Below are 27,472 nucleotides of genomic sequence, written 5' to 3' on the forward strand. Positions count from 1 at the left end.
GCGTGTGTCGGCCGGGCCTCAGCTGCAGCCGGCCCAGTAGGCTGTAGCGGTGCCGGCCCGAGTCCCCACTCCCCGGAGCGGTGTCGGGGCTGGGCGGAGCCGCCGCCCGGCAGCAGGGGGTGGCTCTGCCGCGGAGGGCGGGGGGGCTGCGGGGCTGCGGCGCCGCCCGGTGGCCGGGAGGGGGCGCGCAGGGGCGGGGAGCTCCGTTGTGGCCACTCCTTGGCGGGGGGTGGCCGAGGGTCAGGAGGGGGCGGGCGGTGCCGCGGCCCCGGGTTCTCTGGAGCGGCGGGGGTTTGCCTTTCTCGGAGCTGCTCCTCACCGCCGGCGGGCTGGAGCCTGGGTTCGGCCTACGGCGGCGGCTGTTGCTGCTCTCGGCGGAGGAGCCCTCGTCAGGTAAGGGGAGAGCGGGGTCGTCCCTCCACTCCCCGCATTCCAGGGTCAGCGGGAGCAGCCAGAATCTGGCTCCAGCCCTGCTCCCAGGCGGCACAGAGCCGTGGCCGGGCAGGGCTCACCTCCTGTCCCGGCAGCCGGCGGCGGATCGCTGCCGCCTCCTTGCCCCGAGCCCGCCCCTCCGCACGGCCCCGGCAGTGCGGGGCCACAAGTCCGCTCGGTGGCCGCTGTGCGGCCCGCCCGGTGCGGGATGTCCCGCTGAGCGGTGCCCGTCGGTCTCCCGCGGGGAAACCTCTCTCGTCCTCTCTTTCCCGGCAGGGAGGTGGCAGGCCGGGGTCTGCGGGGGAGCAGCTCCCGGTCTGATGCTGCTGCCGGCCTGGGAAATGGGTCTCTACGGGCTCCTCACCGTGGGCTCTCATCTCTACGCTTTCTACGAAGCACACCAAGTATCTCAAAGTAAGTCTGCAGCTCGGGTCTGCTTGCTCTTGCAGCGCTGCCCACTTGTGGCAAGTGAGACTGCTCGGCTTGAGCTGCCCTCTCTGTTGGTGTCTACTTTGCTATCATAAAGGAGCCTCCGCTCTTCCTGACGGCAAACCAGCCCCGTGTGAGGGAGCAGTAGCCTTGCACCAGCTGTACAGAGATCTTTGTTTAGAGGCTTTTCAGCCTCAGGTGCTTCAAAGCACCCCATGAGGAAGACCTTTGAAGCTCGGCTTCTCGGAGTAAGTTCAGGAAAGCTGGGTCTGAATGTTGTTTGGTTTTTTTGTTTGTTTGGTTTTTTTCCGGGCTACTTTTGAACCCTCTTACCTGCAGCACCTTGGAGATGGGTGGTTCAGAAGTAGCTGTGCCTCCTTATGGTGTTTGCTGAGGACTGAACCTGGGGGTGCTGCAGGGCAGGTGAATCTGAGGTTCTTCTGCTGGGTTGTGGGCGTGGGGCACCGGCTGGCTTGCCTGTGCAGCTTTGGAGTCAGTCTGTTTCCCAACACCCTTCTATGCCTTGTGTGACCTCTTGGTAGCTGCTGTGGTGGCTTGGTTTTTGTTCAGGGGGGCTGTGCCATGCAGAGTAGAGGTGGGGTTTTAAGCAAGTTTAAATACACTCTATAGATTAAAAGAAGGTGTGTTCTTACAAATCGGCAGGAAATGAAAGTAGTATTATCTAATAAAAGTGTAGCTAGTTAGACTCATGAAGGAAATGTGTATTGCATTTTGTTAGGTTTTAACCACAAGTTCTACATTAATGATCCCAGCTTGCTCTCACAAGTGCTGAGGGGTGGGAAAGCAGTGCTGAAAATGCACTTGAAGGGCAGGGAGGGAAGTGCTATGTAATGGGTACAGGGCTGTGCACCCACACGTGTGATGGGAAAAGGCTGCATTGAGATTGGGCTCTGGAGGTGGCTTCTCAGAGCTTTGTACTGGTGATTGTCAGGTCTTTGTGTCCGTTGTACCTTGGTGGGAGTCACCAGGCAGCCCTGAAAGAGGGGAAGAGGAGTGTGGGTCCTGTGTGATGAAAGGTAGGTCACCACCTGCTGCTTCCACAGGTACAGAACCAGGGGAGACCTAAAGCACACGTTCAGGGCAGTGCAGTGGCTTTGCCTTGTCTGCAGGGCAAAGCTGTGGCCTGGCTGGGCAGCTTGCCTGGTGAACAGTGACATAGTGACGTGCCCTGCTCTGGCTCCATGTGTCCCCATTGGTAAAGCCATGGTGTTGCTCTTGACCAGTAGAATCCCTGCCTTCCCTTTCTGTGGCTACTGTGTCCTTAGCAAAGTTTTGTTCTCTGCAGAGTATGAAGCTGCAATGGACAGACGGTTTGGGCTGGAAGAAGGGACTCTCTTTCAGGGCCTCAAAAAGGTATCATGGATGTACTAGTATCTTCTATTTTGTGGCAGTAATGCTAACATCATGTCTCCTCGCCCTTTGCTCTCTTGAGCTTCAGAGGTTTGTAGTGACTGCAGATTTGAATATGCATAGTTAATTTTAGTTTTTGTTTCTAATGAGGAAAAAGGATTTTTCAGGTGTGCCTAGATCTAAGAATCATAACCAAAGTTTTGTTTCTTTTCTTGATCCCTGTCTTCAGTGTTTCTCCTTCCTTACATCACTTAATAGCTTTTTTTGGTTTACTGTTTGGCCTTAAAAACCTGTGCACACCCTTTACATTTCCTGCAGCCTTCCTCACCTTTTTCCTGTCACTGGGTGGTGTGGATAGTGCTTAACATCATCAGGGAACCTCATGTTAACCTGCTTAACAAGAAGTATGTGCTTAACATCCCTCTTAGTTGGCCTGTAGTCCAGCACAGAGGAGGACAGATTTTTGAGGCATGGTTGATCTTAAAAAAACAAACCAAAACCAACAAAACTAATAAAAAAACTAGCCCACTTCTACTCCAAACCAAAAAAAAAAAACCCACAACCAACTCCCTGCTCCCCCACATTGTGCTTGCTTTTGAGTTCACATCCTTTTGAAAAAGTGCAACTGGTATTGAGGATGATTTGTACAAGACCAGGAATGTGTGTCTGTGGAAGTATTTTATTGTTTAGGCTGGTAAGGGACCCTTGATGTGTGCCATAAAGAATTTGTGGAGATGAACTTCTAGTGGGACTCTGTATGGGACACAGGGCTACCAGCTGATCCCTCTTACCCTAATTTAGATTGAAACTCTGTGTCACAGGAATCTCTGGCTGACTTGACTTGATCTGATCCAACCTAGGCTTTGTTGACACGGGGAGTGAAACTCCCGTTCCATCAAGGTGCCTTTTCACCTAAGGTCTTGGTTTTCTAAAACAGAGCAGAGTTGCTCTCAGAATCCCTCAGCAGAGGTGAGGAGCACACATGAGTTAGGCAGTGCTTTGCTTCTTTGTATTTTTTCTTAAAAGCTTTTAAAAGGCTGACAAATGACAAATGATCGCTTGTCAGTTAGTACTTTGAGTAAATTAAGTATAGTCCAGAATGGATTTGGTTTTTTTATTCTTTCTACAAGGGCAAAAAAATTCTAAAGTAAAAGAGTATCAGGGCAAGCAAAGGTGTGAATTTGTTGTGTCTGAAGAGATAGTCAGGAATAGTAGTAGCAGACTAATCTGTTATTTCCAAAGAAGCTTCCTTACAGGAAACCAAAGCAAGGATGTATTGGACTGGGAACCCCTGAGGAGTGGGACTCTTGTTCCAGGCTGCCTCTCTGTAGTCACCAGCCTGTTTCTCATGTCCTGGGGTGGAGGTATGTGCATGTCTCGGTACCTCCCTGCCCACTTTGTGGTTAGAAAACTCCCATAACTTTCATAGGGGATGGCAGGGATCAATGCTTTGTCAGATTCAGTGCTAGCATGGGTCACAAAACCATCAAATGCTTATTTCCTAAGTTTCACACCTTTAGAAGTCAAAATGGAGCTGTTGGAGCTCACCTCTCTTAAGTGATCAGACTCCATTGCTGAAACATGATGTTCCCCAGATGCTGAGTTCCATGGTGCTGGGTAACAAGACCTGGTGTGTTATGGAGGGATGTCTGTGTCTTTTAAGAACATGATTTTATGTCCAGGTACAGGTACTGACTGGTTCCCTTGCTGTCCCAGGATCCCATGGACTTTGAGTGGAGCTACTGGATTGAATGGGGAAGGCAGCGTATTCTGTGGCTTCTGGCTGGTCATCTGCTGGTGTCACAAGTGTCCAGGCTCTTGGTGGAGGAGGTACATATGGGTTTTCTTCATAGCAGGAGGTTTCTGTGGTTTTCTGTTTACTCTAGGCATAGGAAACTTGGGGCTGGGGCTATTGAGTGTGGGGAATCCATTCTGTGGGATGAATTGTGTCAGTAGGTCACAATGCAAAGGGGAGAATGGATCAATAGGTTGCCTTGGGTCTGTGTTTGGAGACTTCAGCCTGCAGCCCTCAAAAGCATGTGCTGTGTTGTGAACCTCTAATCAGTACACACCTGCACACAAAAGAAGTGTGTAGTTATTTCTTTCCAAGGCTGTAAAGTGATGACTGCTTGGGTTTTGGTACAATTGCTAAATGACTTCATGAATGTGAGAAATGATTGGTGTATGGTGTCACACCCGCTAGTCTGGGGAAGGAAAAGAGGAAGCTATGTTCTCCCCAAGATCAGGAGGCTCTGGCTTTTACACACACTGCTACAAAACCTCCTTCTCTTCCATTTTTATGGATACAGTTGAATTTCATGCTATTGTTTCATATTTGTTCTTAACTTTATTGACAGCATTTGTTTCTACTGTAGGCCCTGTGTAGGACAGCACAAGATTTGTTATGCTTGTTTTTTTTTTCCTTTTAATCAAACTAAAAATTGTTCTTTTCTTTTTTTCTAACAGTATAAACCATGGTGTTTGATGGTTTATGGAATGGCTGCCTGCTGGCTGCTACTGGGAATCAAGGGCTTTGCTGTCATTTTGTTACATGCAACTATTTCCTTTGCTGTGGCTCAGTTTCAGCTGTCACTCTTGACATGGTTGTGCTCTCTTATTCTCCTATCCACTTTACGCATACCAGCTGTGGAAGAAGCAAAGGTAATGTGAGAAGGACTAATTAAGCATCAAATTAATTATTTGTCTATTTGTCTATTATTATGGCAGCTATCTTTATGATGGAGTGCTATCCCTTCAGTTGCTGTAAGCAGAGGTTGGTTAGAGAAACCTTAGGCACTAGAGCTGCAGTGACCATTGCTGGGGCTTTTCCAGTTAGAAAAGTCTTATTTTCTTTGAGGGAAAGGAGGTGCTGAAATGTGTAAGTGGTGTTCAGTAGAGCTCGAGTATGATAGTATTTTCCTAGTGTTCTAGTAAACAGGTACCTTGTTCTCCAGAGCTATGATCATACCAGTTTAAGGTCCTGGCTTTTGGGTTTATACCTGGCAGTTGCTTAGTCAAGCCTGACCATACTTTATTGGTGACTACAGGCTTCTATGTGGAAGGGGAGATTGATCCAATACTGATTTGTAACAGTCAAATTGCTTGCTCACAACTTGATGCAAGCTTAGTTTTGTTCCTCCTCTAATGGCTTTTGCTGGGGAGTGCAGACTTTAGAGAAACCACTGCTCAGTTGTGTGGAAATGTCCTTCTTGCTTTTACTTGGACTAAGGGGAAAAACTGGGTGTATATTAAAAGGCTTGTTGTTCTGGTGTTCAGGGGGAGATGAGCTGGTAGGGTCTCTTCACGTGGTGTAGACTGTGTCTCTCTGAGAGGAGGAAAGGCCCCACTGTGATACAAATGTTATCAACTAAACTATGTCTGATGGTGTTTCAGATTTTTTTGTGGTAGGAAACAGGTGTGACAGGGATTGTCAGAAACTTGATAAAGGCTCAGAAACATCTTTCTAGCCTCACGCTTTCTTAGGAGTGACTGATTCTGTTCAGATCTGAACCACAGCTTTGGCTTCAGCCCCAGCAGTCCCTTGAATGTCAGTAGGATGCTAGCTAGTTTGGATATTGTATCACTGCACCAAACTTGGTATTACTGCACCAAAAGGTATTCCTGTAAGAAAAGTTAATATTTCTGTTGTTTGCTTTAGTTACTTCATGCTACTGGTGACCCTAGAAATTAGGATCTGTGTGGATATCATTATCCTGCTATGCAGAACACACAGCATTGTGCCATTGTGATCTGGCTTTGTTTTCTCTTGCAGAGAAAGTGGTATGACACTGAAAATGAGTATTATCTGCTGCTCTTCAGTGTGTCTGTCCGCTGTCTTTTCTGCACTAGCTTCAGCCTGGAATACTGCTGGCATGGACCTGCCCAGAAGTCATTCCACTCATTCCTGTGGATGCTGGCATATGTGTTTTACTATCCCACTTTCCACAATGGACCCCTCATGAATTTTGATGAATTCAGTAAGCAGGTAACAGTGTCTTTAAGACATGCGGTTACAGTTTTTCAGTGCTTCTGCACTGAGGTATATTGGGTGAAGAAGTATTGGTGGGGGTGGTGATCTCTTTTCAGCTATCAAATCTAGATGCAGATTAAAGCGTGATAGGTTGATTTTAAATTTTTCCCTCATTTTGAGATATTTTCTCATGATTGGCATTAAAATATTAGGTACACAATTTCATCCAGTTTTCCTTAAGATGCCTCTTTAATGGTGTGTTTGATATATTTCACAGGTAAGCTTGAGTTTCTGTTTATTTTCTAGTTACTTGGTAAAAATTAATACTGATGAGGCTTTCAAACAGGTGGTGCTCCTCATGGTAGTCTGTATCTATCATGCTTTTCTCTGTAAGTGTTCATGCAAATGGGATGGCTTGTAGTTTGAACATCCAAGACTGGTTTCTTTCTTGTATGCCATCTCTGCCATGTGAACTCACAAAAGGCTGGTAACTAACACTGAGAATATATTAAGTCATAGAATCATAGAATGGTTAGGGCTTGAAGAGACCTAAAGGATCATAAAGACCCAACCCCCCCCTGCATTGGCAGGGTCACCTCCCACTAGATCAGGTTGCACAAGGCTTCATCCAGCCTGGCCTTGAACACTTACAAGGAGGGAGCATCAACAACCTCCCTAGACAACCTATTGCAGCATCTTACTATCCTCATGGTGAAGAATTTTTTCCTACTATCTAACCTAAACCTACCCTCTTTCAGTTTAAAACCATTACCCCTTGTCCTGGCACTACCCTCTCTGGTGAAAAGCCCCACCCCAGCTTTCCTGTAGGCCCTTTCATATACTGGAAAGCCACTATAAAGTCTTTCCAGACCTTCCTCTTTCTTCAGGCTGAACAGCCCCAAATCTCTCAGTCTGTCTTCATAGCAGAGGTGCTCCAGCCCTCTGATCATCTCTGTGGCTCTTCTCTGAACCCTCTCCAACAGGTCTTTGTCTTTCCTGTGCTGGGAGCTCCAAAGCCATATGCATTATTCCAGGTGTGGTCTCACAAGAGCAGAGTAGAGGGGCAGAATCACCTCCCCTGGCCATATGTCCTGCTGGCCATACTTTTTTTGTCCCTTTTCCTCAGGGCTGCTCTTTATCCATTCTCCCCCTAGTCTGTATTTCTACCTGGGATTGTGCCAATCCAGGTGCAGGACCTTGCACTCGGCCATGTTGAACTTCTTTAGGTTGGCATGGGCCTGTCTCCAACCTGTCAAGGTCCCTCTGGATGGCCTGCGTTTCCTCTAAGGTGGCAACAACACCACAGCTTGGTATTGTCAGCAAAGTTGTTGAGGATATACTCTATTCCACTGTCCGTGTCTCCATCAAAGATGTTGAACAGCACTGGTCCCAATACTGGCCCCTGTGGAACACCACTTGTCCATTGCCTCCACTTAGACACTGAGCCAAAGACCACAATTCTCTGGGTGCAGCCATCTTACCAATTACTTATCCACCAAAATTACTTATCCACCGAGTCAAAATATATTGTCAAAATAAGGCTTTATATGTGGTGTTTGGGTGGAACAAGCTTGATTAGACTCTAATATTAGAAAAGGCAGAAAGAAAGCAAAATAGTTTTTGAAGGCTGGATGATTAATCTTTTCTGTAAGTCTCTGATCTCTCTTTCCTTCTGAAAGAAAAAACTTTCCCTTAAAAAGGTACTTGGAAAAAACACAAACAAAACAAAGTAAAATAAAAACCCACAGCATCACAACCTACCAAAAAGGATTTTTCGTTCATGTGTGTTTTGACTTCAGTAAAAGTATCTGTAACTGATTCTGTAATATGTTTTGTCCTTACTGGAAATTTGAAGGATTTCCATTTTCACTTAGTCTCTCAGACATTAAGAATGTTTGGGTGTTTAAAGCTGTCTTCTGCATAATTTGAAAACACAATATAGTGTTCTAGGAATGTGAAAACTGCATGGTTTAGAGCATAGCATTGGCAATTTGACAAGATCCTGCATATCAACTGTGAGACAAACCTTCCTCCCCAAGTTCTACTTCACAGGATCTTTTTTTTGTCTGACATATAGATTCATTCCCTAAGCCAAGGAACTAATGACACATGTCATTACAGTTAGAGAGTGTTCATAATTTTTAGCATGTAGCTGCTGAACTGGATTTTCTTTATTTCCATCAGGCAGAATAACGCAACATTTTCAGCAGCAGCTGGCTATTAACTCTGAAACACATTTCTCAGACACAGAAAGCTGCTGTTTCATATTGGAAATTGCTGAAGACCTCAGTTTCCCTCATGCTGTTGTGAAAACAGCTGATGATTTACTTTGAACACATTTCTTCCAACTTAACAAGCTGAGCAGCTTCTTCAGTGTGAAAGACTTATCAATCTTACTGCAAGTTTTTTCTTCAGTGCCTTGCAGGCTGCTTTTCAAGCCTGCCTTTGCCTGACATGGGAAACTGGGATTTCCATACTTTATTGCTTTCCTTATTTTCTTGCACACTTGAGTAAGAAGCAGAATTGCCACCCATAATGTCTGTAGCTAACATCATTGAGATAAAGTGGGTCAATTGATGCTTCGTAAAATGGCTCTTTGAGTTTATGTGTAGAGCCTAGGCAAATAGATTGGGCTTTATGAAACTGCAAACTGAGATTCTGGTGGACCTCTCAGTGAAAGGTCCTGTGCTCATTTGTCTTCAGTAGCTTTGGAAGTTACAGTGCTGAATGTTGTTATCCTGGGCTGGATACTGTAGGAAAGTCTGCTTTGACTTGCATGGAAACTGAGGTAATTTTAAAAATGTTTCTAGTTTTGTAGCTTCTGGAGTATGTTAAATTCTACCTGTGTTCTGTGGTGTTCTCATCCCTGTAACAGAAGGAGAGTTGGGTGGGTTTTTTTTTTTTTTGTTTGCTTTTACTTTCTTTGAGGAATACTTCTGAAAAGCTAAGACTGTAGAGCTAAGAAAAGCTGAGCAGTTTGGGGGTAGCTGGTAGGAAAATTGGAGCAGGGGTCTTGCATGACGACTGAGCTCATATGGCTTAACCCATGAGAACATGAGAGACTTGTATTCTTGGTGTGAGGAGAAAAAGGAAGATGGAGAATGGGATGCCTGTATTTACAGTAGGTTCTCATGTAAATATGCACAGACCTATTGAAGAATTAGAGAATCACAGAATTGGAAAGAACCTCAAGGTTCATCTAGTCCAACCCTCTTAATTAATTGTTTACATGATCTGTCTCAGCAGCCCATCAAGCTGAGACTTTAAACTTTCAAAAGTGGGGGAATCCACCAGTTTCCCTGGGAGACCATTCCAATGTCTGACTGACCTCATAGTAAAAAATTTTCCTCTTGTGTTCAATCAGAATCTAACCTGTTTGGTTAAAGCCATAAAGAACAAACTGAACACCCTTAGAGTGTGTTGTCTTGGTGTCTGCTGAAGTGCATTGTCAGAGCTGTTACCTGAGCAGAAGATGTTGCCCTTACAGGTGAGGTTGGAGATGGGTTTTGAAGTTTGCTGTGCCCAACAGTTGATTTAAAGTGTACAATATGAGTGTGTTTATTGCTGCTATCAGAAAAGAACACCTGCAGAACCCCTTAAATGAAGCTGGGACTGAGATGAGGCCTCCTGCTGAGCTCACTGGTAAGCAGAAGTCCTGAAGACCAGTTTAGAAACTGGTCTGAAGAGTGAATAACAATGCTGGCAATTGGCATCCATGTCCAGGCAAAACTGAGGTTGTGACACTTCATCAGTGGCCTTGTTGAATTTCTGGGCTGAAGCAGGATGTAGCAGTTATAGCTGTGGGTTTAAAGGCTTGTTATGTAAATCCCTGTGACTGAATGGTAGTCTTTAATCTTACATCTAGCTGGTAAGAATGAACCTTCAAAAGAGGTGTCCTGCTTCATTTGTAAGTGAGCAGAGCTAACTGTAGGTTGCCTGTATTGTGAGCTTGCTGTTATGAGGGGGTTTTGTCTGTGCAGATGGCTTGGTTAGTTATCTTGCATGTGCATTGTTTTTGTCAGTTAAAGACTGGAGGAAGTGTTGCACACACATAATGATAAATACACAAAATGTGACTGAATTTTTAGATGACTCTTTGTTTCTTATTTGATCATGCTCTCTTTTACTGAAGGAAGAAGGTAAAATAACAGCATGGACAGTGTGTTTATTATAGTTAGCAATGTAAGAGTTGGGGCATCTTGAGAAGCCTGTTAACCTCAAACTATATCTCATCTGATATTTAATTTGCATTTAATTGCCATTTGATAAGCACATCATGTAGGTCTTGCTGACCTTGGCATTGCTACTGGAGGAAGATGAACTATCCTCCAATAATCAATCCCATGCAGCTGGTAGAAATTGAAGGTATTTTAAGAGGAAGCAGTCATTGTTTCTATTTGGTAGGGGTGCTGCTTAGAAAACCTCTATAGCTGTAGTTTCTTTAAACTTTTTTTATTGTCTCTGGAGGTTGATCAAGTTACAGGAGTTCTAAAAGGTGTTCCTTGCCTGGATTCTGCTCAGGTTGGCAGCACTTGGCCTTTTATCCAACAGTTTGGGCTAAGCATGAACGTATGCTGTGCTCTTGTTGGTTTCTGCTGCTTACTGAGGCTGGGGACAGACAGAGCAGTGTCCCTCAAGAGCATTTCAGGAATTCCCAAGTGGTGTATTCAAATGGTCCCTTTAGCAAATGAATAGCAAATGAAAATTAAAAGGATGCATATTTGAGTAAAACAAGCTGTGTGTCATATAACCTCTTTGGATTTGTTCTTTAGATGAGGAGAAAAGAAACCTTCAGTCTGAAGACCAATCTCAGCATCTTCATCATGGGCATAGTTCGCATTTTCTTCTGGTGGTGCCTGGCTGAGCTGATGATTCACCTCATGTACATCCATGCTCTCTACAGCAGTGCTCTGCCTTTGGAAGCTGCATCACACTGGGCCTTGGGTGAGTTTAGAAATGAGCAGAAATATATTTTCCCCCACTTAAAGTAGTCCCCCACCCTGGACTACTTCTCTTTCATGTCCATCCGGTATGTTAGGTACTTCACTATGGTAAGTCACTGTTAGAAAGGTGGTCTACAGACTATTAATATAACATGGAGATCCTTGAAGACACTTAAAATTGGACTTATTTTAGCTGCTCCCTAAATTAAAAAGTATTCTGTATTTTTTCCTGTCTAAATTGTGTGTCTAAACTTTGATCTAAAGTGGCTTTCTCATCCTATGTCATAGAAGTGGACACTTGAAACAAAAAGAGTTTTTGGTTAGTATAGGGTAGAAGATGGGGGGGATGTTAAGAATTAAAGTGTTCATTGATCTCCTGTGCTTCATGTTTCTAGTTTGTATTCAAGTTGAAAGGTAAAAATGACAGTAATCATGAAAAGAGCAGAGGGAAGGAATTGCCAACAAGGTGGCCTGAAAGTAGCAGTCAGAACCTCTCAGGCTCTGTTTCCCTGCTTGACTTCCTCCTCTTCTGCCCCCTCGCAGTTCCCTGGTATTTCATTAAAATGCCTGAGTGGGAAAAAAAGAGTGCTGACAAATGTGGTACAAAACAGAAAGAGCTTTTGGTGGTGGTATGTTGGTAGACCTAGGCTAACCCACTGGCATGTGTGGCTTTTTTTTTTTCCTCCCACTGCCCTATGTGTATCACCAGGTAGGAAGAACAAAAGCACAGAAACTCCAGACCTTAAATTGTGTACTGAAAAAGCCTTGTTAATTGCTGAATTGAATACCAGCAAGTGACAGGATTTGATGCACACACAGGTATGGTCATGTTAAGCATACATTGGAGATCATGTCTGATGAGCAGTGTGTGCTGGAGGACACGTGTGTATTAGACTCTGGTCAGTAGAGGGCAATGTGTGCACTCTATCTCTTTGTGTATGTGAGTGCATGTATCATACACTTAACTATGTTCCAATTTATGATTTTTATATGCAAAAAAAGAGCAAGAGCAGAATATTCAGTCACTGTTTAGAAAGTGGATTCTGAGTTTTCATCCTGTGTTCTAAATGTCAGTTCACTGATGAATTAAATGTGTTCCTGGTGTTATCTGTATGTCTGACCAGAAGCTTTGCTGTGTTACTGATCGTGAGGAACATGATTATTGCTGGCCACTGGGTAAGGCAGGCAAGGCTATGGAATTAGGGGCAAAATATTCTGCCTTTGGTGTTAATGGCAGATCCTTCCTTTCTTTCAAGACTATCAACATTGATTTTTTTTTTTTTAAAGGGGAAAGAGTTACTTTCCAGACAATAGTTGAGTAGGCTGTATATTTACTTGATAAAATAAAGTGTTGTAGCCTAAGAATTAAAATTTATTTTGAACAGATGACTGGAAAAGCCTAAAAAGCAACAGGTGATGAAAGTCAATGTTAAAGCAAGTTTGGACTATAAAGCTACCTGATTAAAATATGATCGTTTGAACTCGAAGAAGTTCCCTGTGGAGACTCTGCTTTTGAGAGAGATGTGTTCAAAGTGTTAACCCTACTCTCTTTGTAGTAATGAAAGCAAGTGTTTAAGTATTACAGTACAAATGAGATTTCAGACAGAAGTTTGTAACTTCTTAATGTTTCCCTGCAAGTTTTGTCAGTTATTATCCAGGCCTCCTTAGACTCAAGCAAGTGACAGGCCAGTGTTGTAACTTGTTTTAGGCAGTCACTGATACATGAGTAAGACTCAGTGTGTACTTCTGGGCTCCCCAGTTCAAGAAGGACAAGGAACTACTGGAGAGAGTCCAGCACAGGGCCACTAAGATGATTAAGGGACTGGAGCATCTGTCCTATGAGGAAAGACTAAAAGAGCTTGAGCTGTTTAGCTTAGAGGAAAGGAAGCTGAGGGAAGATCTCAAATGTTTAGATATTTATAAAGGGCAGGTGTCAGGAAGATATGACTGCCATTCTCTGTGGTGTCCAGTGACAGAACAAGGGGTGTAATGGTCACAAACTGGCACACAGGTTAAACCTAAATAGGAGAAAATACTTCTTTACTCTGAGGGTAAAAGAACACTGGAACAAATTGCCCAGGGAGGTGGTGGAGTCTCTAACCTGCCTGGATGTGTTCTGTGTGATCTGTTCTAGGGGGTCCGGCTCCATCAGGGGTGTTGGTCTAGATGTTCTTCAGAGGTCCCTTCCAACCTCTACCATTCTGTGATTTTGTGATATTTAACAAAGGTGCAAGATGCCTTCAGTATTAATGTTTGTGTGCAGTAGCTGCTGTTAATACGCTTTGTAAATCATGTGGTCGTTTTCTAGTCTTTTTGGATTGTTATACTTGTGTCCTCTTGCTTAGGTTAAATTTTCATATTCCTCTTTTCTCCATGCCCTTTACAAGCCAGTACCTGTATTATTTAGACAGCACTCTTGCCTACAGGTTATGTTACTTTCAATAGATGTGTAAATGCCTAATTCTGTGTATTCTCCAACTCTTCTGAATGTGAGCCTGCCAAGGCTTTTCTCCTTCTACAGGAAGTCACCTTCTGTCCCAGTTAACCCAGTTTAGCTGTGTTTCCATAGTGTCTTAAAGGTTCAGAGAGCATTATAGCCTTGCTTCACCCTTTTCTTGTTCAATATCCTCTAGTCTCTTTATTGGTTATATAATCTGGGTAGATGAAGCACGTCTTTTTTGAATAAACAGTGATGTGGCACATGCTTTCCTGCATTGTCCTTGTGCTGTGGATGAAAGAATCACTGTAATTGGAGTATCACTGCACTCTTTTTAATTGCTGTTACATGCAGGTTGTATTTGGAACTGTCAAGTTTCATTAACTAGGTCATAAGAGTGGCAGCAATTGTGAGTAGAAGAATTCATAAACCTTTGATTCTTTTCTTGTCACCTCTGTTTTCTTGGGTTACTCATTTCCCTTCATTTCCTAACTTGTGCCTGGCAGCTGCCAGGAAAGACAGCCCTGTGGATCAATGAGCTATGGAAGTACATAATCAGCAGCTTGCTCAAAGACAGCAGGTTGCATCATCTGTGCATCTATCCGTTAATGAGTAGAAAAATAAGTGTCTTGTTGCAGTACAGGTCCTTGAATTTGGGAGACTTAAATGAAAAATGGTTTGAGTTCTAGCAGGAAAGTCCTCTGAGTCACAGCACCTTTCTTAAAATTATGCGTACTATTTAGAAGAACTTCTCTACTTAAAGAGAAATTGGACATTTCATTATTTAAGCTCTTCAGCTAGACAGAACAAAATTAATTGTTTAATTACATTTTTTCTGTGTTGATGATTTTAGCTGTGCTTCTGTCCATGAGATGAGACAAAAGCTGGTGGCATACAGATCTTCCATGGACAAAATATGATAGAAAAAGACGATTTGTTTTCAGGGTATCCCCTCCCCTACTTAATACTGTAATACCCATATGCCACATAGATGTCAGGTGTTCTACCACATATTCCTCCTCACATTTAAATTGTTTTCTTTGGCATTCTGCATATAGTTTTTTAAACTTGTATGATTGTATCACAGCAAGATGTGGCTATGGTACTGGAGGCCAAAATTCATGTGGAAAAAAAAAGGCTGCATCATATAGGTCTGAAAAATGTGTACTTTGAGTACACACTTATATTCAGTTTCTTTAGTGGCCTGTGTTTGGTAGCATGAGCAGCCTCCAAGAGGTTATGTCAGTTGCTGGTAAGGAGGAAGAGGAGCTGGTGTAAGCTAGTTTTGGTAGTGGTGCTTTTAGATACCAAAATATTAATTCTTTCGGGTAACTTTGGGTATAAAAGATTTCAGGTGATCACCCAAAGCTCTGGTCCCACAGAGGCTTTGCTTAAGACAGTGGGAATTTAGCTCCCTGTCTGGATGCTGGGGAAGGCACTTGCCTGTGCCCTCTGGATAGTGTGAGGTGGATGACACAAACCCCCTGTGAAATCTTACACTTGTTTCTTTGGGGACTCTGGCCTGTGCATCCCTCCAATGTGATGGGCTCCAGTGGCACCCTACTCTCCCAGCAAATGTTACTTCTCTCCAGTACCCACCAGGCATGATGAGCACCTGAGAGTGTGGTATTTAGGGTTGCTCCTGGGCTGGGCTTCGCTGCTTCCCTCTGAGAGTCTCGGTTCTCAGAACTGTTTATCCTGACACCCCTGTCCTTACAACAAACCTTGGGTTCAATTCCTCTTGGCAATGCTGATTTTCTGTGGCAGGAGTTACGTAAAGAGCCAGATAATAGCAAGCAATATGATTTTCCAGTGGCCAAATAGTAGGTCCCGTGTCGAGAAGAGAATGAATAATACGGTGGGAGTGCATCCCATAGAGTTTGTTTTTTTAACTGTGTGCACCCATATGCTGTATATGTTTGGCCCCTTCAGTGAGGAGGAAGGATGTTTATGTCTGACCACAGAATTTAAAGATGTCAGCTGGGCTGCATAGTTACTGATCCCAGGCGTTTTCTAGGATTCAGAAATCAATGTGTCTGTATTCACAAATATTTCTGTCCATGCCAATAGGTAACTCTTCAGATTGAGCAGTATCAGGACACTTGTGCTTATGTAACTCTAAGCACTAAACCCAGTGTTTATCTCAATTCTGTATTTTTGTGTCAGTGCTGCAGCTCATTCTGGTCACATCGGTCAGATTGTCTGCATTGATTGTGCTCTTTTAGAATTAATGACAGCACAAAGACCTATATTCTGTGGTAATGGAAACCCTGATCATTCATTTTTCTCAGTTTTTTAAGTTCATTGGGATTAATTTACTGCCTTTACATTTTACACTGTAAAATGAAGATTTGCATGCACTGAAGATAAAAGCTACTCTGGATTCCAGTAATTCAGTGTCCTGGTGAACTGCAGCATACCAGAATAGCCACACTGTGCCAGATAAGAGCTTCGTCTGCTCTAATGAATAATGTTTGCACATAGTATGTAATGAAGCCTGGGAAAAGAAAATGAAAAATAAGGACAGGTAGATGGCTGATCCGTTCCACCATACGTACTTCAGTGCTTCTGTAGCTGGATGACAAATTCATTGACACAGGTAGTTCAACAGCACTAGTTGAAATATATGAAATAAGTGATTTATTTCTTCATTATGACAACATAAATGTCAATGTTAAAATTCCCTCTGATGGAATACACTAGTTATATATATTCCTATAGATATATATATATATATATATATATAGGAACTGTACATCTGGACAGAGCTTCATGTTGAGCTCACCTGGGAGTGATGAAAGCCAGAATTCTGAACGATGTATTGGCTAATGCAACTGTTGTGTGGCTTAATCTGGGTAATAGTAGACACTGAAATTATGAAAATACATTTGCACAGGAGTTTGTGTATGTTTTGTTTGATGTACATACATATGAGAAGTATATATGCGGGATACAGTGTATGAATGCACAATACAGTGTTGTGAGTGTTCTGTGGGTTTAATGTCTTGATCTTAACCATATGCCATTTGTTTGTTCAAGTAAAGTATGCACAAGTTAGTGTCAATTATCTGTCATTGTTTTAATTATTAACTAATCTTTAGTGCTGAAAGGATATTTATTTTCATGGGCAGCATCTAAGTCAATCTAGAATTATACGATCTGTTCAAAGGCAGAGCGACCTGGTTTAAACTGTAATTGGTGATTTCATGTTTTGATTTGATTTGTTAAAAGAAAAAATAATACATAAGCTTCTCTTTGAAAGTGAGATCTACAGAGCAGTTCATGTAAGTTGGATGTAGGGTGCTGGTTTCACTGTGTTGTAGTTCTTCTAATAAACCAGAGGAAATGGATTTATAAATTCATTTTAAGAAATGCATTATTTTACAATTGAAATTAGCATCTCTGTGCATTTGTATAAATGGTAATGAAATTCAAACAGAGTGGTCTGAGATTTATTTCTTTCTATCTCACAAGATAAGGATTAAGATAATATGATAAAATACTTGGCATCTTGATGTCCGCTTTGAAAACTGGGAATACGTGAATGAGAAAGCTTAGTAAGATTTTATTCTCTGAGGTGCTTGCTCACTGCTTTATAGAAAAATGTGGTGGGGTGGGAAGCTAAATTTTTTATGAACTTTTCTGCAGGCTAGACTTCCAAATAGTATTGGCAATTAACCTACTTTTATGACTATATTTTTACTCATGTGGTAACTGTTGATTTACTTAGTGTTCTTTCCTCCAAGTATTTACTAATGAGTATAATGCCTACTGTAGATGTTTTGGGACTATTCAACATAGATGGCTTTAAGGCTTATTTGTTTTTTAAAAAACTGTTTTTCTTTAAGTAACCTGAAGACCTGTCTGTACCTTGACTGAGTCTCTTGGCAGCTCTGTTTAGTCTAGTTTAGGTAACTTCATTTATTTAGGTAACTTTATTTATGTCCACTTTGTCAAAAAAGAAGCATTTAGCCTCCAAAGCAAGCACTGTGGCATGTACTTTCCTGCCACTGCTCCATGTTTTAGGATTTTCCTTGCTGCTGGTTTGCTACTGAAGGGCTGTGGTATGAAGCTGAGTTGCTTACATCCCTGTAGTATTTTTTTCTTTCACCATTTCTTTTGATTTTGTGAGCCAGCACCTCTTTCAAAGCACTGCCAAGCAGTAGTGACGAACACCAAGCAACAGTTATTAATTGCAGTTTGTTTTGCTCAATAACGAAATGGGGGTGCTTCATGTTTCTTGCACAATGCCCTTTTTCAGTGGCTGGAGAGAGGAAGAGCAGAACTGAGTTGTCACTTGGGCATTAGTTGAGGGGAGCATAGCAGGGCTGGAGGAGGAGAGAGCACAGCGTGATTTACCCGGCACTGGTTGCAGAGCTCCCTTTACCTGGCAGCTTGTGCCGAGTTGAGTTGGTGCTGTGGTAGTCACATCTTCATATGAAAGCTTTCCCCCAGCATGAGGTGTAGCATCCTGCTGTGATCAATACCCAGCTAAGAAGGTCGTAGTAGATCCAGTCTCGGGGCTCTTGTCAGGGAGATGTGTCCTGCTGTGAAGCAAATGCTGTATCCCAGCTCTAAAGCTTGTCAATAGTCATGCTCTGACTGATTGATCAATGGGGCTGCAAACTCCTGATGCATCTCATGATTATTAACATTATTGCTTAGGTACATCTGTAGCCCATTGTCACGGTTTAACACTGGCCCGGCAATTAAACCGAGTAACAGATGCTCTCTATTAATCTCTCTCTCCTCCCTGATAAGAAAGGAGAGAGAATAAGGGAGAGGGACTTATGGGTTAGAAACTAAACTACACAACTTTAATGAAACAGTAATGATAAATAGGAAAAATTATTAAATGTATACAAATATACAGGAAAATGGATACCACATCCCTCCCCCCTTTCCCCCAATAGCTCTCACGTCACCACCGAGGCTGCAGGGCAGCTCTGGGAAAGTCCAGGCTGGACTCCTGGAGTCGGCAGCAGTCGGGAACTGGAGGCAGAACACACAGATATGGGCTGGCACGGATCAGGAGCACAGGAAGAGGAACGGACGGGATCCTTCCAGGATGCCGGGTGAAGGAAGGGAAGCAGGAAAGGCAGGAAGGGCAGGCAGCCGGAAGCTGGAAGCAGGAAATCAAATGGCTTGGCCCTTGTGATACCTCAAATTTATCCTGAGGATGACGTATATGGGATGGAATACTCTGTTTGGTCAATTCTGGCATCTATCTTGTCCGTTCCTCCCCAAAGGAGGGATGCAGGTGGGACCTCTTTATCCTCCTGGAGGGTAAAAGTTTCCTCAGAGCTGAGCAGTGTCCTTGGCTCTGCACACCAGTCTCTAGCAGTAGCTATAAACATCGAGTGGTATCAGTCCTAAAAGCAGACACTGTCTGAGAAACTTGCTGTTAATTTCAGCAAGTGCAACTACTTACAAGAGACTTAGCTAAAAGCAAAAGTACAAGACAGAAAATCACCTTTATCCTGGCCCAAACCAGGACACCCATCTGTTACAGTGCAGAGCCATATTTGTTCATGGATATTTTAATTTGAAGGAATCCTTCCATATTTTATTTTTTTTTCTGTAGGAGAAGCAGCATGTATAAAAAGAGGAAGTTTAAATAAGCCCCCAAAGCCTGATATCTTGAATTTGAAGATGTGGCCTCAATTTCTGAGCTGTTTTAAATGTTTGTTTCCTACTAGCCCTGTGCCATGTGTCAGTAACCCTTTTGATAAAAGACTTGATATTTATTTCTGATATGTGTTTTCTGGTTGAACCTGTCCTAGTACATGGACAGAAAACTTCCAAATGTGGTTTGTAATACCTAGATCAAAATCTTTTGTCACTTGCTTATGAAAAGTTTCTGTTTGCTAGCTTCTGTCCAAAAAAAAAAAAAAAAAAACCACAAAAGAAATCAGCCAGGGTTGTGAGAATATGGAGGAAAAGAAAAATAAAATTCTGTGAATATTCCAAATTCTAATTAAAGTTGAAATAAAGCTCTATGAAACTTAGAAAATGCAGTTTTGCTGTAAATTTAAGGAAGGTAATTATTTGAAGACCTATAAATGCATTTCTAAGGCATAGGAAATTCTTGAATTTTTTAAGGATTGCAAAATGATAAATCACAAGTACTGATTTCTATAAAAGCTAATTTAATCTGATATTTCAAACAGCTTGACTGTTGAAGTCCATGCACTTAAGATGATATGGGTACTTTAACTTGATTTTTTTTAAATCCCTTTATACTTTTCAGTTTTTAAAAAAATGTTACTTTGACTCTAAGTCCTTTGAATTAATTTATTCTGGGGAAAATGTAGCATTTTTGCAATACTTTTTTTCCTTGTGTTTTTGATATACACTTGATATAGCCTGATTCCAGTTTAAGGTAACACATGTGCTAGTTCAAGTTTTAATTCACTACACTACAGAACAGATTATGTGATATTGGTAATGAATTTGAGAAAATTAGCATTGACCTTGAATTTTTTTTTTTCGTATTTATAAAGCAGTGAACTTCTCCTGGTTTTGTTCTATAATGGAGGAACTGCAAAGCAACTCAAGAGGGTTTAAAGCCTGTGCCTGTTGCCAATGCCACGCAGGTACTTGGGCTGCTGAGAATCTTGCCCTTCATTTTCTGTGTGTGGACAGAACTTGGATGAGATGAATACTGATGAGAACTTAATCTACATATTTTGATAGGGCCCTTTTGTGTTGTGAGTCTTAGAACTGACACCTGGAAAGCAGGCAGTGCATGCCAGATAGTGATCAGTGATGTGACATCTCCGTGTAGTTAAGATACTGGTTCTATTGAGCTGTCTGTTAGTTAACAATAATGACAATTTAGATGTATGCTATTAGAGATGGTGAAAATGCTTTTCTTCCCCCTGAAACTTGTGTATTAAACATTCTATCTCCAAGGACTCGCAATCTTTCAACATTGTATTTAAAATATATTGATTTTAGGGTCTCATGAAGGTGGAAGTCTGTCTATAAATCTCTTTCATGCACAACTAGAAGATTTTGAATTTTACCATTGTACAGACAACTGTAATCTTCCTAATCAGTTGGTGTGTCAGTAATCAGCTCTCCAATGAAATTTTTCAGAAATGAGAAACTTAATGAGATGGGAATTAAAGTAGATAGTTGGCTGTATAGATGATTTAGCAGTAATCTAATGTGTAGCTAATTGTCTGGTATCCAAATTGTGCATCTGATTGTTTGTTTTCCTCTGGGGAAGAATGTTAGTGAATAGTAGATGACTGCTTCCTTGAAGGAAAATACCATAAGTTCGTGTCTAGATATTTTATTCTGACATAAAAATTTATCTTGTATGGCACAACTGTTTTTTACATCATGCACATGGATCATGATATTCAACCCCAAAATTTTGGATTGCAGCAGCAAAATGCTGGCCATGTGTATGCCAGCAGGAGTTTTCAAATTTACATTATTGGTGCCAGAATTTTGCCCTAGGTTGTTGTATATTAGATGAATTTTTAATGTTTAACTTCTGGCTCTCATCAACAGTATACTGTTAGTCAGCAGAATGCAAAAGGGATGCTTTGCCAAAAAAAAGCAGATGATATAGATGTTCATAGACTCATGCTGCTGGAGTCACATTGAAAACCTTCTCCAAAGTTTCCTTCTCCAAGGAAAGTCTGTGGAAGGTTTTACAAGTATATTAAATATATAAATAACTCTGGTCAGATCATAAGTTAATATCAGTGAGGGAAAGCAAAACACTGGAAAGGAGGTTATCTGCATCTTTTTTTTTTTTCCCGCTCTTTCAACTTCTAATAATTTCACTCTCATTCCTTGGGGATTAGATTTTACTGTTGTCAGTTGTCAGTCAGCTCTAAAAGTTTATGGAATATTTAATAATGAACTCTATCCAGATTCTGAAAAGGTGTTGGCCTCTGTTCTTTTTTTCTTCTCTGCTTTTTTATTATTGGTCAAATACCATATTATTCAGCAGAAAATATGTAAATATGTACAATTTAAGAGTAATTTTTATTTATAATGTGCTAAGATTTTTTTTACTTGCATGAGTAATAACTCCAAGAATAAGCAGTCTGATTTTCATCTCACCTGTGTAAGGTGTAGCATTTTGTGCCTTACCTTGAGCTTAAGCTGTGAGCAAACACACAGCCAAAATTTATCTGCTGGAATTCAGGCAGCTAAAGCACTGTGAGGCCTTTGTCCTGTGTATTTAAAAAGTGAAATATGCTTTAAGTATTGTGCCAAGTGGGGTTCCAGTCTTCCATGCCTTGGTTGCAGCAGAAGGGTAACACCTTGTAAGGGGTGTTTTGGGGGACACAAATAATCTGACAGTGTGGGATGTTTGCAGAGCTGTCAAGATGAGCTGCAAAGGTAACCACTGTTTATACCTCTTATGGGGGAAAAAGTGAAAGGTGGCTGTTTGGTTTTTTAGGTTTGTTTGGTTAGTTTGTTTGTTTTGTGGGGCTTTTTAAAATTTTATTTGAAAGATAAAAAAACCTGTCCTTGTGGTGGAATGTTCATTGCTTGTATCATAGGTTCTGATTTTTAGCTCAACATAATTTTTTCGTAGCAGTCAATACCTACAGTTGAAAGGTTTTTAAAATGGAACTACAGATGGTTACTTCTATCTTTGTATTGGAACAATGGTGGTATTTTGTGTGTATGCCTAAATTTATAATTGCATATGCTTGTCCTCTGTAGCTGTTACAGAAGTAGGTATTGTATATCCCATTAACTGGTGATGTTTGCTTTAGTTCTTTAAATAGCGACTCTTTGGAACTAATCAGTAGTAACAGATTAAAAAAGTATTTCAGGACTTGTTTAAGATGTGTTGGGGGGTTTTTATTTCTGTTTTTCAGGTGGCCTGGCTTTAGCTCAAGTTCTGTTTTTTTATGTGAAGTACCTGGTTCTATATGGTGTTCCTGCCCTTCTCCTTCAAATGGATGGACTCAAACCTCCAGCTTTGCCTTGCTGTGTGAGCCTGATGCATAGCTTCACCAAGATGTGGAGGTTAGTCACTACTGCTTTTCAGACATATTATTGCTGATACATAACAGTCAGTGTATAATAACATGCATATGTGTGTGTTCATAGTCACAAATACACTTGGTTTCATGTCCTTGTGCTTTTTCTCTCACCCAGTGGTTAACCTTTTGCACTTTTACACTGCAAAGGGTAAAACCAAGCCTCCTTTTCACTTACTACAGTTAGGCTCAGCTTACTTGGTTTCACTTGCACAGCAATTATTTTTTCCAGATATCTATTAAATGGTTCATTTCTGAGTCTTGATGTAAACCCCACACTTCAGCTAGATAGTCTTCCAGTGAAGGAAAAGAAATGCTTGATTAACCCCTGTGTGAGGAAAGCTGTAGTTATAATGTATCAGTATGTAGAGTCACGGGGTAGAGAAAGTCTTGAATACATTAAAAAGACTATGAAAAGGGGTAATTATTTGTTATGTAGATGAAATTCTGGATCCTCTGTATTTAAAGAGTTTCAGTGAAATATTTTTCCAAAGATATCAGTTTTGAATTTTACTTTAAACCAGCTTTCACCTGAAGTATTTTTCCCTGAAAAACTGTCTTCCAGGTGGATTCTGCTTGCTGTTCAGCCTGTCTGTAACAGTGGATTCCTTCAACTTCTACACTGTCTTGCTCTCTAATTCCTCCAGTCTGTGGGACACTGCTGTAGACTACTAGAAATGTTACCTAAAATGACTTAGACTTGTCAGCTTCTTCTGTGTTGTTAGTACAGAGCCTAGCAGTTATGCTCCCCCTGTTTGGTCTCTGACTGATTTGTGATATGAATGAAGCTTTCTCATTTCAGTCATAAAAACAGCAGCCCTGCTTTTTTCAGAGATTTGTTGCATGAAATTTTAATTTTGTTTTTTACTGAGGCTAGTTGTAACAAGAAGGCTTTATAGCTCATAATAGTTGGCAACAGTAGGTGTATAGCATTCAAAGAAATGCAGCAGAAATGGTGCGGAAAGCATGACCTGTTAAAAATAGTTTGGGCTACTGGCAAATGCCCTCATTTAAATGCTATTTCAGTGTTTGAACTGAACTTATGACCTACAGGGTTAATATAGAAATCTCTGGCTTTTACCAGGCACTCTCCTGGGAGCAGCATCTCTTGGCCTGCTGGCCCTTGAAAGTAGAGTTGCAAACAGCAGTGTGGTTTTCTCCTCCCGTCCCAGTTGTTATTTCAAGGAATCTGTTTATTGCTCTGGAGGTGCTAAATGAACTTCAGCACAACACATAGTGATACTCATGTGTTAGGTAGTTGTAACAGACAGTGAAAAGGTACTCTGTGACTGCAAAAATATGTGATGTATAACAGTGAAAACATTGGGTACTTCATAAACTTACAAGAAAATTGAAACTAAGAACTAAGCAGAAAGTTTAATTTTTTCATAGAAGGAAAAAGTACCAACTGCTGATATTTACCATTTACCCAAGTATTTTATTCACATATGAATCAAACAATCACTGCCAGAAAATAATAAAAATATCTCATAGGTGGGATTTGTTTGCTTTGAAGGTTGAAAAAATGAGTTCACGTACAGCTGATTCCCTTTCCTCCTCAAAGCCATGTGGATAGTAGAATTTCCTATGGCTGTTAGTGAATTATGGGCCACTCTCAATTATCTAAGAAATCTCTTTTATCTGGCCTCCTGAATCCCTGAATTATGATGCCCTTATGCCTTGAGAGTTGAATTCTTCACTTGCTACTATGCAGAGGCTTTGCAGTCTTTTTGTGTTTTGGGATATTAGATAGGAATGCTGGTGCTGAAAGCTGGAATTACCATTGTTTCTAAACTGCATGACTATACAGGACAGGAAGTGTGAAAATCATGGGTATGGCAGAAAAGTTAGCCAAAAAATGGTGGAACTGAAAAGCTTGTGTCAGGAAGCTTTTGTGAACAGCAACACTGTTTCTTAAAGTGCTAAATGCTTTTTTGTAGTTTGTGAATACACGGACTTTTACATGAATTTTTCTAACATCTTTATTGAAGTGAGTCAAATTGAAATATTAATAACAGGGTGTAGTTTTAAGCCTGTATAGTGAGGAGGTTTGTATCACACACCCTGTTCTCATAAAATAGCAGCCTAGCAAAGCTTACTAAAGGCTCGTAGGGCCAGGTTGGGGACTGAGGTGGAACAAGCCAGAAGATATAAAGTGTACCAGGCTTACCTGGATGCAGCTTGGGGAAAGGTGCTTGTGTATGCTTAGCTTGCTCTTACCCCTCTCGTGAGTATCTGCTTTAGGGATACTCTCAAACAGGGTATATTGCTTGGTAGGCTTTCAGAAGACTCAGTATTGCTATTTTTATGTCTCAAAGCTATTAACAGTGCAGATTTAGAAGAAGAGAAGGAAGCCTAAAGAGAGAGACTAGAGGAACAGAAATGTGCTACTGAGGAGTCTTCCACCACCACTGGGTGTCCTTTGAGCATAACAACAGAGCTTTTGATCTGATAAATCCACACCAGTGTCACTTGTAATTAGTATATACTGAAATATTTCACTGTGTGATACAGAAGGTGGAAGAGCTTTCTGTCAGAAAGGTAAGAAGTATACCACAGCAAGTCTAAAATTTTTCTAGAGCTGAAAAGCAAAGCAGGTGTTAGAAAAACAGATCAAATACTCTGCCTCCCTATTTATGGCACTAAACAGTAAAGCAAATTATGTCCATTCAAACTGAAAAATGAAAGGCTTTAATTAAAAAGGAGTTATCAGCCTTATAGTAGATTCTGCCTAATTTGCATTTTATTTAATCAAGACAATCTCCTGAGTCAAAAATTTAGCAATCTTGTTTACTGTCTCAAGACAAATACAGGTGTTGAATACATTACTGTGGTTTCATTTTAGCAGGATATCATTATCTTGCTAAATATGCAGCTGCATAGTTAATATATGCATGATAAATTTATTACTATTCAAAAGCTTGATTATAACCATGAAAAAGAGCTCCTGATTTCCAGATAGGGCAGCAGTTCAGTGACACATCAACTTAGTTTTTAAGTTTAATTAGTCTGCTTTATCTTAAACCATGAGGAATTAGAACTTTTTTTTTTAACCCAGGTTAAAAGCAAATTATTGAGTCATGTGAGAGCAACCACTGTTGTAGGAAACTTGTCTGATGCCTGCCATGCAGCTTCTTAGGTGAGAGGTGAATTGCAAATTGCAGCCGGAAAAAGTTGTGCTAGTGCTGAAACTTGCAAATTAGTTCAATATGGACAGATCTCTAGTGGAGAAATGAGGGTATGAAAACTACAGAAACACTAGATAACAAGTAACTAAATCCTCCATCAGTTTTGACATAAATATGAACATTTGTGGCAATGTATTCAACAAAGAAACTTATCAGTAGGACAACATTTAGCACAGTGTTCATGGAGAAAAAAACCCCATGCTTCCATTTTTATGTTTCTGTGATGTATTAATGTGGTGAGTGCTCTTCTGCAAAGATGATGGACACATTGTTCAGATGTGTTCTTACATGCCATGGGAACAGTGTGACATAAAAAATACAGTTCTCTGTGGTCATAGACTGTTATGAGCTGTGCAGAAGCACAACTGTTTCCTGCCTTTCTTTCCTAAAATTTGCACATTCTCAAGTATCTTATCCCAAAATAATTAGGAGTCAAGTGTGTTAGGGACAAATTGTGTTAAAACTGTCCAGGTATTTACTACAGGTTATCCTCATCAATGGTAGAGCTTCTTCAGGAAGGCAGTAAGTAGCTTTAGAAATGTAGATTTTAAAGGAAATTTTATCCAGAATAAGGAAAATGGATCTTAAAAAATGCAGCCAGATCAAAATAATGCAGTGATCAAGAAAGATCTGGTAGTTTGCAATTGCTGTGTTGTAAATTCTAGATTGTACCTTGTATTTAACACCCTAATTCATGACCAAGCAGGAGTCTGACATAAGGCAACTCCCTCCCGATTTTATGGCATGCTAATGGGTGGACCAGAAGGACTGTGTTTTGCATGTACAGACACACATACAGAATCACAGAATTGTCACTGCTGATAAAGACCTCTGAGATCAGAGTCCAACCATCAACCCAGGACAAAACACCGTGCCCACCAGAGCATGTCAGACTGCAGTCAGACTGACAGGCCTGTAGCTCCCTGGATCCTCCCTCTGGCCCTTCTTGTAAGTAGGTGTCACAGTGGCTGTTCCTGCAGTTGTCTGGGACCTCCCTTCTTAACCAAGAATGCTGATAATTGGAGAGTGGCTTGGCCAGTTCTTCTGTCAGTTCCCTCAATACTCTCGGGTAGATCCCATCTGGCCCCGTGAACTTTAGAGTGTCCAGGTGGCATAGCACATAGGTCATTCACTGCTCCCTCCTGGATTAGAGGAGGAAGTCCTCCCATCATCTCAGTCCTTAGCTTCCAGCTCAGGAGGCTGAATGCTCTGGGGGTAGCTGCTCTGACTATTAAAGACAGAAGCAAAGAAGGCATAAAACATCTCAGGCTTTTCCTCATCCCTGGTTGCAATGTCCCCTCCATCCAATAAAGGATGGATACACACTTTTATATGAAAGCATGTTAAGTTTATCCCACAGATGTTTTGGTGACATCCAAAAATAGCATATGGGTTGTGATTTGAGTGAAATTGTCTGCAGTTCAGTCTGGTTTAACTGTGTCGTTATTGCAAAAGCATTGTTTGCCTTGTGTGAGAAAAGTGGTTTATATGCAGGATCACAGAGAATAGCTTCAAATTATAGACTACAGTTTACCTTCAGCCTAATCACATTCTTGGATATAACTGTGCCATGGAAAATGAATCTGCAAAGGAGAATATAATGTTTTCTCTCTTCTGCAAACAGTTCCTTGTATCAGTTTATACTTACAAAGTTTACATTATATAGGTTTATACCTGTAAAT

The 27,472-nt window shown here is 41.4% G+C and overlaps 1 protein-coding gene across 5 annotated transcripts in view; it reads left to right on the forward strand.

Moving 5' to 3' along the window:
• The first annotated feature begins 265 nt into the window (after nt 1-265).
• The window catches only part of HHAT (hedgehog acyltransferase), a 158,750-nt gene continuing 131,543 nt past the window's right edge, over nt 266-27,472 (forward strand). For 2 of the 5 annotated variants that reach the window (XM_071739551.1, XM_071739556.1), the window contains exons 1-8: nt 266-393; nt 709-846; nt 2,168-2,235; nt 3,949-4,062; nt 4,699-4,893; nt 6,005-6,217; nt 10,975-11,146; nt 22,438-22,588. In XM_071739551.1, the coding sequence (XP_071595652.1) occupies nt 753-846; nt 2,168-2,235; nt 3,949-4,062; nt 4,699-4,893; nt 6,005-6,217; nt 10,975-11,146; nt 22,438-22,588 (1,007 nt within the window). In that variant the 5' untranslated portion in view covers nt 266-393; nt 709-752. Of the gene's footprint in view, nt 394-708; nt 847-2,167; nt 2,236-3,474; nt 3,597-3,914; nt 4,063-4,698; nt 4,894-6,004; nt 6,218-10,974; nt 11,147-22,437; nt 22,589-27,472 lie in introns of those variants that run through there. The other 3 variants (XM_071739552.1, XM_071739553.1, XM_071739554.1) reach the window with 3 other exon arrangements.

The sequence above is a fragment of the Heliangelus exortis genome, chromosome 3, assembly GCF_036169615.1.
Source record: "Heliangelus exortis chromosome 3, bHelExo1.hap1, whole genome shotgun sequence".
Classification (NCBI taxonomy): domain Eukaryota; kingdom Metazoa; phylum Chordata; class Aves; order Apodiformes; family Trochilidae; genus Heliangelus; species Heliangelus exortis.